We start from the raw sequence: 14930 nt of genomic DNA, 5'->3' as shown, positions 1-14930 counted from the left end.
CCAACTCTGTGCTTTTGCATAGGCTGTCCCTCCCAAGCCCGGAATAGACTCCTTCCTCACTCCTGTCTCTTAGAATTCCTTTTATCTTCCTTCAAAGGTCAGTTCAAGAAATACCTTCTACATGAGACCTTTACCAATCCCCTCAGCTGCTAGGGCCACCCCATAATCTTTTTAAAATTTTGTGCATATTTTTATGCATGCACATACTATTTTCCCTGATAGAATGTAAGCTCCCTGAAGGAAAGAAGTGTTTCATTTTTGTATCTTTATTCCCAGCGTCTAGCACAGGCACACGCATCTATCTGGCTTGGTTACACAGACATCCATTCATTTATCTCTTACTGGTTCTCAATCTCCACAGCTGCTGTTTTAAACCTTCTCCTCTGCAATCCCACCATAACACCCCCTCCCTTATCAAAGCAGATTGATCTTACCTACTACTCCACTTCAAAAATTGAACCTATCTTCTCCAATCCTCTGGTTCTCTCAAAGTCTTCATTCATTTTCTCCTGCTGCCGCACCCCACTCAATTGAACTAGTCATAGGAAGTTGTCTTGAAGAAATAGGAGAGGACCCTCTACCTCTCACCTGTGCGAGGACCCTAGGTGTTGCACATTGCATACATCTGTTTTGGGTCTTTTTCAGCGCATTGATTGGTCTCTTGCGCTGATTTCCCCCGTTTCTTTTTGTTTAAACAGTGCTCTTTGGTATATGGGCTGGCTCTCTGGGAGTAGGAGAGACACTGAAGAAAACTGTGCTGATGTAAACAACAAAAGACATCAATAAACACTTACAAAAACAGCTGGTTTGGGGCTGGGTTTTGTGCTGCTTGCTCACAGGTGCGTGTTGTGGTGCTAGTCCCGGGCTCCAAAATGGGTAATTACATACAGCTTAGGATATTCACCCACCTCAGTGTGAGTGTGAAAAGGAGAAGCAGTGGCTGAGAGAAGGCAGCACTACTCAACAATTATTTCCTTTGTCTTTTCTCCGCCAAGGAGAAGAATCTTTGGATGAGAAAGGTAAGAACCCAAATGGCTAATACGGCAATGATCCCAAGAGTAGGAAGTACCGTATTGCACTGGTAACAAGGGAGAAAATATCAGCAATTTTACCTAGCCAAAGGTGGAATGTGCTTCCTTGGGTGGGAGTAGGTTTCTTCCACACTGGAAGCCTTCAAGCAAAGGATGGATGACCAACTTTTGGGTATGTCGTAAAGAAGATTGGGGTTGGACTAGATCAGGGGTGGGGAACCTGCAGCCTTGAGGCCACATGTGGCCCTCTAGATCTTCAAGTGTGGCCCTTTGACTGAATCCAAACTTCACAGAACAAATCCCTTTAGTAAAAAAGATTTGTTCTGTAAAATTTGGACTCAGTCAAAAGGCTGCACACAAGTGACTCAAGAAAGTAATGGAGAAAATGTCAAAGTGGATTAAACTTGAAAACCCACCCTGCTTTTTAGAGATCTCATTGTTAAATGTTAGCCAGCACATCCTGGCTTTAATCATATATTTCCAACTGACTTCTAGACATTTCTGCCTATATATTGCAACAGCAACTTAAATTCAACACCATTAACACTAAGAGTAATCCTCTTTCTCCCAAACCTGTTCACCTGGATTAATGTGTATAGATGGGACTCTCACGCTCCCAGTTTCCCTGGGCTCATTATCTTGTAATAATCTGTGACTCTTACCTGAGCCTTACCACACAATCGGCTACCATATTCTACCCCCCTCAGTATCATCTTAAATCCAGCCTCTCCCACTGTAGGCCCTCATCCCTTTTCACTTCTAGACTATTGTAATAGCCTCTTCTCAGGACTTCCTAGCTCCCATCTGTCCATTCTGCACACCTTTGCTTGAGTAATCTTTCTAGAATGATGCCGTGTCTATTTCACTCTATGTCTTAAATAGTTCCCCTTTGCTTACTAAATGAAATATGTGTTTTTTGGCATTCAAGGCAATCCAGAGTCTGGTTCTAATAAATACATCCAGCCTACCTTGTGCTACTCTCTTTTATATATTCTATGTGCCTTGTTCTTCTTTCCAGTTTCTATGCTTTTTACCTCTTCTTCTGTACCTAGAATGTACTCTAGAGTGAAAAATGAATAAGCATTTATTAAGTGCCTACTGTATGCCAGGCATTATGCTAAGCACTTTATTAATATTATATCATTTGAGCCTCAAAACAAGCCTATGAGGTAAGTACTATTATTATTCCCATTTTATAGTTGAGACAGACAGATTAATTGACTTGCCCTTAAATGTCAGAGGTTGGATTTGAATTTTGCAGAGCTTTATCCTCTGCACTATCCTATAGTCTCTATTTGCATCTTTTTAAGTCTCTTTCTTCCTTCAAAGTCCTATTCAGATACCATCCGCTCCACAAAGCCCTGCCAGGTACAAGTAATGCTCATCTTTTAAATGACTCATAGTGCTTGGCCAGGACCATTTCATTTCACTCAGTAACTTTTGTGTCATAGTTATTTGTGCATTCATCCTTTCCTCTCCCAACCTGTTATATTGTGAGATCATTGAGAGCAGGGCCTGTGTCAGGTATGTTTTTACATCTTCAGAATCTAGCATGGTACCTTATGCATAATAGGCACAAATGTTAACAAATGTTAGCTGCACTACTTAAGTAAAATATTGAAAATATGGAGTAGTTACAATCCTCTTCATACCTCGTTGTTTCCTTATCTTGAAAAAATGAGATCTTTCTAAGTATAGATTCCATTTCTTACTACATTACACTTTCCTTTAATTCAGCAGTTCTCAAACTGCTGTCTGGGAAATGCTGGTAATGCCCGAGACCCTTTTAGGAGGTCTCTGAGGTCACAACTCTTTTCATAATAATACTAAGAAGTTTTAATTTCTAATACAGTAAATAATCAATAGAGATCACCACCCCCCCAAACAAAAGCTATTTGGGGTTCTCAATAATTATTGAGCACAAAGTGATACCAGAAAGTTTAAGAACCACTGCTTTATTTTGCATCTCCTGAGATGAGGTATTTAGATTATGTCCTAAATAGTCTTGAGAATTCTAGATGACTGTGATATAAAGGATCTGTAATTTCTTCAAGCTTTGCCAAAGCCTAGGTCTTTGTCATCTGCCCTGTAGCTGAGCCTTCTTATATATGTTGTCTGCCCTAATTAGGCTATGAGGTCCCTGACAGCAGGGTCTGTCTCTATTTTCCATTTATTTCTTCAGTATTTAGCATAGTTGTTGGCACATAATAAGCACTTAATGCTATCCCATTCATTTCGGAGCAGTTTGAGTTTGCCAAAACCTGAGAGTTAATTAGCAAAATAAGGTACATTCAGGAAAAAAACATCACGATGAGAAACAGAGCAAGTGCTTCAGTGAAATTCAGTTCCAGTAGAAATGCCTATTTTGAATAACCCAGATAAGAGGATATGTTCAGCTTGTCTACAAAATATTTCTGTCTGTTGATACGACCACCGTTCCAGCTCCCTTATCCCACTATCCAGAACAAAACCAATGGCATAGCCCAGAACCTGGATTTGGAGACAGATGTCAGACAAGAATAGCCAAACAAAAAGTTTATATAGCAAGAAGGAACGCCCGAGACCAAACTTTTAGTACAGGCTGCAAACCTTGCATGTAAGGGTAATTAATGATGGGATTCAATACCTGTACACCTCGGTTGTCCAAGGTTCTGCTCTTACAAATCAAGAGTAGCCCAATCAGGCCTGAGGCAATGTCCCTTGGGATGTCCACAATACTATAATATGGTCTTGTTAAGCATTGGGCATCATTTCCTGCGGGTTCATCAGACTCCAGGATGTTCCACTTATAAGTGTAAGTTTCTCCTGGTTGGACAGCTTTGACTAGGGTGCTGTTGCCTAAAGAGAAGTTTATTTATAATGAATTTTCATTTGGAAACCCAATCTCAGAGCCAGAATTCTAGTCAGAGTCAAACTACAAGAAGAAAGGAAGGGAAAGTGTTCCAATACCATGAGACCTTGACCAACGTCACCTCTTTTCCAAATAGGAAGACAAAGTCTACGTTAGATGTTTAGTGCAGAACATGGTACTCAGGATGCAGTATCCCTGAGGCATCAGTTTCCCTAGTTGTCAGCCAATCAAAAATAAGAGATAGGAATTTTCAGGCCCAGGAGACCCATTATGCAACATGGAAGGCTCACCTTCACTGATGCAACTTCAGGACTACCAAAATATTTTGTAGAAGATATTTTGATGTCATAGAGATTAAATAACTTGTTCATGATACATAGCTAATAAATGGACAAGCTGGGGCTCAAACTCATTGCCTCCATTGTTCTTTCCAGCCGACTCCACCATACTTAACATTCTATTGTTATCTGAGCCCTGGGAAAGCACCGGGATGAATCATTCTGAAGTTGTCTGGGACAAAAGGATTTTGAGTCCCTTTTGAGTAGCATGGACATGCAGTTGTTTTATGTGCTTGTCCACTAGGGGTTGCTATGGCAGCAAGAAAGGGACATGTTCCTGTATGATGATTTATCTGACCCCTCTAGGTGTTGGGAAATCTTAGGACCAATGGATTTAGGACTGGAAGGGACCCTAGGTGTCATCTAGTTCTAATTTCCGCATTGTGAAGATGAGGAAACTGAAGCCTGGAGAGGCTGACTTGCCCAAGGTCATACAGATAGTAAGTGATTGAGCTGATATTGGAATCCCAGATCTTTTAATGATAAATCCAACACTTTCCTCAGTATACCACACTGGAGTGGGGCTCCAATCTCCACTACTATGTGAGTAGACTTTCTGTACTATTTGTACACGACTGAAAATCAGTAGAAAAATCTACCTTGTTGACGTATTGAAAGAGAGCAAAGGGCTTTGCCTAACACATGTGAATAGAAATACAAACCTGAAGTTGAAAAATTCTTAGCTGTTTCTTCATCTGTAGAAAGTGTTATTCCATGAGGATAAATGCTGTAGGGACGGCTGGCCATATTTTTGAATACAATCTACCAGGGAGGGAAAAAAAAAACACAAAAATCATGATTTCAGTAATTAAATCCACTATATACCATTCAATCAAAATGGTTTACTAAATTTTGCAGTCACCTTTGGATTGTTGGGGAGGAGGTAATACCTATTGGCTAAGTGTTAGTTTCTCACTGTTCCCATAGTTGTCCCTAGCAGGGATGTTTGAGCGTCTATAACTTTTCCTTATGAACAAAAAGGAAAACTCTCCTAAACTGCTCTGATTTCTGTTCACTAATGGTGGATTCATCTTGGGGGATGCTGGTGTTTTTGACAACTGACTCTCTTAGGGGAAAAACGTACACATGATACACTTTAAATCTAATCTGCATTATTAAGATATTTTCCCATCACTTTCTTAAGTCTAGACAATAAAAAAAAAAACAAATCAAGTCCCCTGATTTCTAACATTTGCTAGTTTACAAGGTTTAAATGGTCACCCTGAAAATTTGACAGCTGGCTCCCATGAGCCTGTATGAACTGATTCCAGCATGCCTCTGGTTCATCCAGTCTTCTTACTTCCCTCTAAGCCCTAAGACCTCCTATCCCTTCCACCCTCCACCATTGCACTCCCACTCAGCAGTAGAGAAAAGGAGAAGAAAGTCTGAGACCAGAGGCTAAGGGAGTAGATAGGACCTTAGGCCCATCTCCCATCTGTAGTCCCCACTTCCCTCACCCTCTTCTTTCCTATTCAGCACCTTCTCCTTTAGTCCCTGGCTCTTCCTCTCTTGCCTATAGAATAGAGGTTCTTAACCTTAAACTTTTTTTTAAATTTTTTGATAGCTATTTCAATATGACTAGTTTCCTTTGTCATCCTATGGATTTAATTTTATACATCTAAAAACACTATTCAGAGAAGGGTTCCGTAGACTTCACCAAGCTGCCTAAAGGGTCAATGGCACAAAACAGTTAAGGACCTCTGCTCTATAGTCTCCTGGGTCTTCTATCGCCAGGGCTGTTTGGGAAATATATTCTCTCCTATATATCTACAAACCCTTTCATATGTTAAGACGTGGACAAAGAGGTAGCAGATTCTCATAATAGTTGTGTTTGTATTTTTAGGAGAGTAGAGAAGAGAAAGAAGGAAATAACAGGTGCCTTTGCTTTTCACTGTTTACAAAACAGATAATGTGTTTGAAGTCAATTTGACATCCAATTTAAAAAAACAACCCAATCAAACAATAACAAAATAGTCCCAGAGACTCTGGGGCCTTCCCTACTCTATATAACTATTCCCTGTCTGTGTCCCACCGTGGTCGCTTACTTACTTTGAGGGTATCTCTGACTTGGGCTCTAATGATAGGCCCCAAGATGCCAGTTTCTTGGGGATCGGTACTTTCCATGCGTTTGGTGAAAGATACATCCTGGTATTGTTTGTAGACCACCTTCTTATAACATGTCCCAATTTGGTTTGCCAAATTATTATACCAAAATTTATATTTCCTGAAAGAAAAAGAGAATTATAAATAAAATGAAGACTAGTTCTTCCTTCCATTAAAACCCTAGTTCATTATTAGTGGTGATGGTGGAAGGGGTTCCAGGGGAAAAGAAGTGAAAGAGAACACAGGAATAATCTTATATTGTATGATGGGGATTCTCATGGGGGGGGGGGGTTCTGGCCTTCTCGTGGGGTTGCTATGGATGGTAGAAGTGAGTGGCAGACTATTTCACCATTACTTACTTCAGGATGTTTAATGGAACAAGTGGTTGGTATATTTTGGATTAAACTGAACTGAGTAAAACGTAAGGCAGCTGGTGGTACAGTGGATAGGGAGCCTCAGACCTGGAGTCAGGAAGACCTGAGGATACATGGCACCTACCATGTGCCCAAAACTCTACTAAGGGCTTTTTACAAATGTTATCTCATTGAGCCTCGCAACAACTCTGGTGAGGTAGGTGCTATCATTACCCCCATTTTGCAGTTGACGAAACTGAGGCAGAGGCAAGTGACAGAATGTCCAGAGTTACACAGTTAGAAAGTATCCAAGTCCAGATTTGAACTCAAGTCTTTCTGACTCCAGGTCCAATGCTCTATCTACTCTGCCAACTAGCTGTTTACCATGCAAATCATGGTCGGCTGTTGAGTAGCACCTTCTGTATCTGCAGGGATGACAGAAGGAGCCGCAGATGACTTTCACTCCACTCCATCCCTGCTTATTCCTCTAACTTCTTTAAAATAGGACCTTTGTAGTGATAGAGTGCACTCTGGATTCCATCATAATAATCTGCTGAAGGCAATGAAGATCACAGTGAGTTTAGGGAAGTGGTGAGGAAAGAGTTGTTTAGATTGGGAGAGCCCACTACTCTACATCCTGGGAGTCACATACCTATGTAATTTTACACTGATGGATTCTTGTAATTGAAACAAGCATTCTAGTAGTAGTATAGTAGTAGTATGGTATATGGTATAGTATGTAGTAGTAGTGGTGGTGGTATAGTGTATAGTAGTAGTGGTAGTAGTAGTAGTAGTAATAGCAATACCCACTTACTTGTCCATATTCTCCTTGTTTACTGGGGCATAGTCCCAAATGACTTCCTCTGCAGCAATGAAATACTCCCACTTCTTAATATAACGCCTCTGATTTCGGGTTAATTTCTTTATCGTTCTGGTCTCTTTTGGGCATTTTTCAATTTTGAGGTATGCCTTCATCCCAGCTGATTTAGGATATGCAGCAGGTAATGAGGAAATTAGGGAGAAGACAATTAGCTCCACCTAAATACTAAGCATTTAAAAGTATATGGAAAAAGTGTATTCAGGTATAGAGTCAGGGGTCCTAACAGAATAGCCTGAAAGTGTTAAGAGCATTATCCTGGAATGATACGGAGTGGGGGAACAGGAGATAGGAATAAAAAAAGGAAGGGAGATGGGCAGAAAATATTTAGTAAAAAACCATTTGTCTGTCCTAGACAGGAGGATTTGACATAATTTCTGTTCCATTAACATCCCATGGTATGGGTTGGGGAAGAACATTGATAATAAACACATCTAGAGGGCATCCAGAATGGATTAAGTTCAAGTTTATGTCATTTAATGAGGGGTTGAAGGACCCAGGGATGTTTATCCTTGTGAAGAGATGACTTCAGGAAAGAAGGATGTAATAGCTGTCTTTCAGTACTTGAAATGCTGCCTTGGAAGAGAGATTAAATTAGTTCCTCTTGTCTCCAGAGGGCAGAACTGGGAGAAATGCTTGAATGAGGTGGAGAACCAGATTTGGGCTTAGAGTTAACCAAAAGTGTAGCGGCTATCTCTCTATTCCCCCTTACTGTAAGTCTTTAATCAAAGCTTGGGTGCCCAACTGTTAGGTATGTTATCAATTGAGATTATTTTTGCTGAAGCTCCATACTTGTGGCCACACCTTAAATACTCCAGGATATACATCTTTACCTCTGAAGTGTATTAGTTACCCTCTTTCACTTTCTCTTTTCTGCTCCTTCCCAAGAGAGAGATTTCCTCTGTTTTCTCAAGGTTTTTAGTATACCGCTTCCTTCTCCCAAAATCCTACTGACTAGATGTGAGTTAGAGCTCTGAGAATCCAGCAGTAGGATTCTTCTCTCCCAGGCTCTAGCAGATAGGGGCAGGGAAGAGAGAAGAGCCCCCAGAAACGATTGGCTTGTAATAGGATCCGTTTCCTTCATTCCAAAGATCACTTGTGGAACTTCTGAAATACAGGTGGCCTTTGCTATACTTAAGTACATCAGGAAAAAGCTGACTAGGCAGCCTCCAAAGGTGGATTAGGTTTCCTGAATGTGTTCCCTTATTATTGACACAGGGAAATACAAACAGCCCGCTGAGGAATGAAGGAGCCCATGATCCTAGGTATAATTGTCCATCCCACGGTCCCATGCAATGCTGCCCACAAAAATAAGGTCTTTCTCTATTAACGGGCATGGCAGGGGCAGTGATCCTGAAGGAAAGAGCATCCCTTTGTATTTTTAATTTAAACATGTCACTGGTCCCACACTATACCCTTTCAGGTGACAGAGAAACTCAATGTTGTGAAAAGGGTCTCCTTGCCTTGAAAATGCTTTGGGATGAGAGAGGTTATCTTCCACCTTCCCTCATGGCTCACAGTCATATTTGCAGTGGTTGACGCTGCTCCAACTAGGGGGATGGCTGAGACTTTATGAGAGTTATGTTCCAGGACCTGCCCGTTGTAATGAATAGAGAATAGCTCGGGGCCAGAACTCATTGCAATTAGGTGCCAACTAATCTGGTCGTAGGCACAGACTGTTACATCTGAAAGAGAAGGAATAGCCAAGGTCAGAATAGTCAGTGAGTTCAACGTCCCATGCTCCCAAAGCCAAAGATTACTAAAGAGTCAGAACAAGAGGGAGTCTGGATTCAGCTCAGCTCCAGGACAAGCTGTTACATTCATGGAACCTTTAAGGGAAGGAGGTCTCAGAGGTTTATGCTCCTCTGCCGCTGTGCTGAGGTTAAACCCTGTCCAAACTTTGCAAGGACCTTTGCTGCTTTGGGATTTACTCCTTAATTGTTCTCATGACAGAAGCAATTGCTGACTCACTCCATCAAGGAGCATGGCCAAACTCCCATAATGCTCATCTGAATGCCTAGGAGCAGGGGAAGAGGGCAGGAGCAGAGTGGACAAATTTGTGTGTGAATGTATTGGTGTGTGTCAATCAATAGTCAGTAAACAATGAGGCAGCTAGGTGGCACAGCAGATAGAGCACCGGCCCTGGATTCAGGAGGACCTGAGTTCAAATCTGGCCTCAGACACGTAACACTCACTAGCTGTGTGACCTTGGTCAAGTCACTTAACCCCAATTGCCTCACCAAAAAAAAAAAGTCAGTAAACAAGCATTTACTAAGCACTTCCTGACTTCCTGTGTGTCAGACACTGTGCTAAGTGCTGGGGACATAAAGAAAGACAAAAGTTTTCTCTGCTCTCAAATTACTCATTGTCTATTAACAACATGCACTACATATGTACAAATAATGGTTATGATATAAAACAATACCTTCGTGATATAAAACAATACCTTCGTAATATAAAATGCTACCTTTCCTAGTGATTTGTTTAAGAATCCCACATAGGTTAAGTAGACTTCAGGTACAAGTAAGACACCTAGCAAGAGACTCAGCTCACCCGTTACCTGGCAGTGTTCCATTTACATAGCCGTTGACAGTATACATCAGAGAAGGTGACCGCTGCCAGCTTTTGCTTTCATCAAACACTGCAAACATCAGCACATGTTGCCGGTCAAACATCTTTTGAGTCCCATCCTCAGTCAGGCTGCCTATGAGAAGAAAACAAATGCTTCTTAATAATTTCAGCAAGACGAAAAAATAAAATTAATTAATTATTCTAAGACAGCTGCTATTTATCTGTTCCTACATAGGAAAGATGCCAGAAAAGCAAGGCTTCCTTTCAGTAGCATTCTCCAAAACGTTCACATGGTGAACGATTTATTTAAAAAACATCCTCTTGATCAATTAACTGTTGGTGCTTTGGGGTTGGAAGATGAGGAACCCGATAGTTTCTGAAGAAATGAAAGTTGGCATCCCATACATGGCAACGGAAAGGGGCATGGTGAGTGTGAGGAAGCAGCAACACATGTCACCTATCATAGACAGGATCATAGAACTAGGGCTGGAAGGGACCTGAGAAGGCTAGTATCTAATTCAACATCCTCAACATACAGATAAGGAAACTGAAGATAAGGAGGTTAAGGGACTTGCCCAAGGTCACACAGATAGTAAACCCCAGAGGTATGATCTGAACCAAGGTCAAAAACAGAGGCAGTTAGGTGGATATATGTAACGTATGTGTATGTGCATATACAAGTATATATGCATATGTGTATTACAAGTGTGTATACATATACGTATACATGTCTGTGCCCCTAGAACGAACACCCTCCTTGTGCTCACCTCTTAGAATCATCTCCTTCAAAGGCTCAAGTCAGGAGCCACATTCTGCTGGAAGCCTTTCTAGGATTTCCTATTTGTTAGCGTTTTCTCACCTCTCGAATTACGTTGTAGTCACTTATCTAGGATTGTTGTATGCCCGCAGTAGAATGTAAGCTTCCTGAAGGCAGGGACAGTTTCTGGTCCTGTCTTTGTATCCCCAACCCCTAGCACAGAGCTTAATAAATGCGTGTTAAATGAATGAATGTTGAGTTGAGAGCCAGTGTGTTACAACGTAAGAGAAGTCCAAGGAATGCATAGGATTTGGCCAAGTTATAATGCTATTGGAGTATTATGAATCGCTTTCATTGAAAAACCTTAGAAGGTATGGAACGTGGGAACGATTCCCAAGTCAGGAGGACCTTCTGGCCTTTGAACTCTGCTGGCATAGGAGTCAAGACTTCAGCGTCACCTCCATGCTGTGAGAAGGTTCCTGACAAGGGCGCGAGGTGAGAAGCCTGTTGTTGTTTGTCCTTCATTCTCGAAGAGGACCATGACATCAGGAAGATGATGCCATGACTTTAAAGTGAATTGGATTTAAGTGAGGAAGGCTGTGCAAAGTCACCAGCCTCATTTTCTCCTCTAGAGTCATCTGGGTCTAGTGGCAAGCCGCAGATCAGGATGACTGGAGATGGCCCTGGATGCAGTGGGAGACCTTGGACTTTTTAAACTAAGGTCTTTAACAAGTCTCATTTTGACCTATAAAAAGATTATGTAAATGTTAAGTCACTGGTATTTTCTGCAAAGCAAAATTCGGATAATGACTCAGTCAGAGATAGAAACTGCATATCTGCACGTCAACAGATTCAGCTTCTCTGGAAGGAAGAATGCATGTGTTTTTTTGCTTGCAAAGAAAATTACCACAACCCCTTCAAATGGATCAGGGAGGAGACTTCTTTCAAGTAGTCTTCAGAGGGAGACTGATTCTATTACATAGTGACAAACTTTAGAGGAAGATTATAGTGTGAGAATATTTTTAATGGGTTCCATGTGTCATCAAATATATAGAAAGGAAACGAACATTTACTAAGCACCTACTATGTGCCAGGAACTGTGCTAAGCACTTTACAAATATTATTTTATCTGATCCTTACCACAACCTTGAGAGGCAGATTCTATTATCATCCCCATATTACTGATGAGGAGACCAAGGCAAACAGAAGTTAAGCAGCTTGCCCAAGGTTACAGAGTTAGAAGTGTCTGTGTTTGGATTTGAACTCAGGTCTTCCTGATTCTAGGTCCAGCACTCTATCCACTGTATCAGCTAGATACCTCAACACGCTCTTATCCTTTGGGTGGCTTTTTTGGAGTGGTCCTTGTTTTTAGGGATTCAGGAGCAGTAAAAGGAGGAGGAATAGGAGATTCTGAGGAGGACCCCAAAAACCAAAGTCTCAGATATTCCCTCCTCATGCCTAGCAATGGTGCAGTTCTCAACTCTTTATGGTCACCACATAAAGGGAGTACTGAGATGATAGGAATGCTGCTGCCACTCAATTGTATGTTCCCCCTGCTTTTATTTATCCTTCCCTTACCTTTCTTACAGATGAGCAAAGGTCCAATAAGGCCAGAGTTGAAATCCAGTACTAAGTCATCATAGGAGTAATAGATGTGTGTGAGGCAAGGAGGGTCATCATCTGTGGGCCCATTGTCTTCAGTGATCAGCCATGTATAGGTATATTCCTGACCTGGAAGCACAGCATCATCCATCTTCTCCAGAGGGGACGTTTGGTCTGCATAAGAGGCACCTGGAGACACAGATAAGTTGATTACATCTTTCTTAGATGGTCTTAATTACTTGGAAGGAGTGGAAAGAAGACTTGGCGTGTAGTTTTAGCTCTGTCCCTTACTAGTGATCATAGGCAAGTCTAACCTTTTTGTGTTCGGAGCCTCAGTTTCCTCATTTATGAAACTGAGATAAAAATAGAGTATGAAAACTGGAAGAACCCTTTAGAGATCACCTTTACAGTATTTGCAAAGACTTTCACATAATTCAATTAGGTGAACACTTAACATATGCATACTCTTAATATATGCCTATCTGAGTAAGGCAGTATGCTAGGAACTGGAAAGGCCACATTCCCTGACCTAAAGAAGCTTACAATCTAATATGGAGCCTGTTCTTCTGATGAGTAAGGCCATGACTGGGATCGTAAGCTCATGAGCCTCACCTCCCTCCCAGTTCAGCTTAACCACCAGACTGCTCCATCTCTTCACCTAGAGATACCTCTGAACCCTGGGACTTGCTTTTCTCTTTGGTTAGTTCCTGGCTGAGATCTCTATCTCATGAGGGTATCTTTCTCCTCCTGTTTACTATTCCCCTTTCCAACTCCCCTTTATATAACATCTTCTTCTATTAGAATGCAAATTCCTTGAGGGTAAGGGCTGTCTTGTATTAATGTTTTTGAGTTGTCATCACTGGGCCCAATATCTTGCATGCAGTATGGGCTTAATAAATGCTCTATACACTATGGATAAGAGAAGAATTTATGACCAAACAAGAGATAGAGAGGATCACAGGAAGTAGAATGGATAATTTTCATTACACGAAATTGAAAAACTTTTGCATGAACAAAATGAATGCATCCAAAATTAGAAGGAAAATAGAAAACTGAGAAAAAAAATTACAGCAAATTTTTCTGATAAAGTCCTATTTTCTCAAATATACAGGGAACTGAGCAAAATTTATAATATATATGAGCCATTCCCCAGTTGATAAATGATCAAAGGATATGAAGGCAGTTTTCAGAAGAAGAAATCAAAATTATCAGTAGTTACATGAAAAATGCTCTAAATCATTACTGATTAGAGAAATGCAAATTAAAACAACTCTGAGATACCACCTCACACGCATCAGATTGGCTAATGTGATAGAAAAGGAAAATAACAAAAGTTGGAGGGGATATGGAAAAATTGGGTTGCTAAAAAATTGGAACACTATGTGCTCTTGGTAGAGCTCTACTGGTTCAGCCATTCTAGAGAACAATATGAAACTATGTCCAAAGGACTATAAAACTGTGCATACGCTTTCAGCCAGCAATACCACTAGTAGGCATATATCCTAAAGAGATCAAAGAAAAGGGAAAAGGACCTATTTGTACAAAAATATTTATAGCACCTTGTTTTCGGTGGCAAAGAATTGGAAATTGAAGGGATGCCCATCAACTGGGGGATGGCTGAACAAGTTGTGGTATATGATTGTGATGGAATACTGTTGTGTTATAAGAAGACTTACAGAAACTGAAGGAAAGTGAAGTGAGCAGAACCAGGAGAACACTGTACACAATATTGTAAGGATGATTAGGAAAGACAACTACTCTGATCAAAATAATGATCCAAAACAATTCTGAAGGACTTGTGATGAAAAATGCTATCCACCTACAGAAAGAAAACTGATAAAATCTGAATGCAAATTGAAACATACTTTTAAACTTTATTTTTCTTGTTTCTATTTGTGTTTTCCTTTGCAACATGTATAAAATGGAAGTATGTTTTGCATGACCTCACATATATAATTGATATCAAATTGCTTGCCTTCTCAAGTATGGATGGGGAGAATTTGGAACTCAAAAATTTTTTTTAAATGTTAAAAATATTTTACATGTAATTGGTAAATATTTAATAAAATAGGTGTGTGTGTGTATATATATATCTCAAAAAGGGAAAATGCTTCATCAAATGTGTATACAAACAAATACATAGCATAGAATGTGATAAGAGCAGCTCCAGAAAGAATGTTCTATAAAAATGTCAGTTGAGATGGATCCATGAAGGGGATTAGCATCTGAGCTTGTCATTGAAGGGAGAGAAGAATTTCAAAAGGCAACAATGAGGAAGGAATGCATTCTAGCTAGAAATAGAAGAACAATATCTACAATGATGAAAATGAAAACACAAAAAGGAATTCTGAATTATTGAAATAATCACGGTCCAGAAAAAGTATAATAAAAATATGTGTTTTTCCTCTCAATAGCAAGGTGGGAGATTACTGGGACAGAATGTTGTA

The 14930-nt window shown here is 40.5% G+C and overlaps 1 protein-coding gene across 1 annotated transcript in view; it reads right to left on the bottom strand.

The window, feature by feature from the left end:
* Positions 1–14930, bottom strand: part of F5 (coagulation factor V) — a 77915-nt gene that overhangs the window by 43757 nt on the left and 19228 nt on the right. The window contains exons 4-10 of the mRNA XM_020974668.2: positions 12460–12672; positions 10114–10257; positions 9017–9238; positions 7491–7656; positions 6270–6444; positions 4883–4982; positions 3658–3869 (exon numbers count right to left, since the gene is read on the bottom strand). Of these exons, the coding sequence (XP_020830327.1) occupies positions 3658–3869; positions 4883–4982; positions 6270–6444; positions 7491–7656; positions 9017–9238; positions 10114–10257; positions 12460–12672 (1232 nt within the window). The remainder of the gene's footprint in view (positions 1–3657; positions 3870–4882; positions 4983–6269; positions 6445–7490; positions 7657–9016; positions 9239–10113; positions 10258–12459; positions 12673–14930) is intronic.

The sequence above is a fragment of the Phascolarctos cinereus genome, unplaced genomic scaffold (assembly GCF_003287225.1).
Source record: "Phascolarctos cinereus isolate Bilbo 61053 unplaced genomic scaffold, phaCin_HiC Scaffold_5;HRSCAF=322, whole genome shotgun sequence".
NCBI lineage: Eukaryota > Metazoa > Chordata > Mammalia > Diprotodontia > Phascolarctidae > Phascolarctos > Phascolarctos cinereus.
The sequence above is the reverse complement of the archived record's forward strand: the minus strand, read 5'-3'. Positions and strand labels throughout refer to the sequence as shown.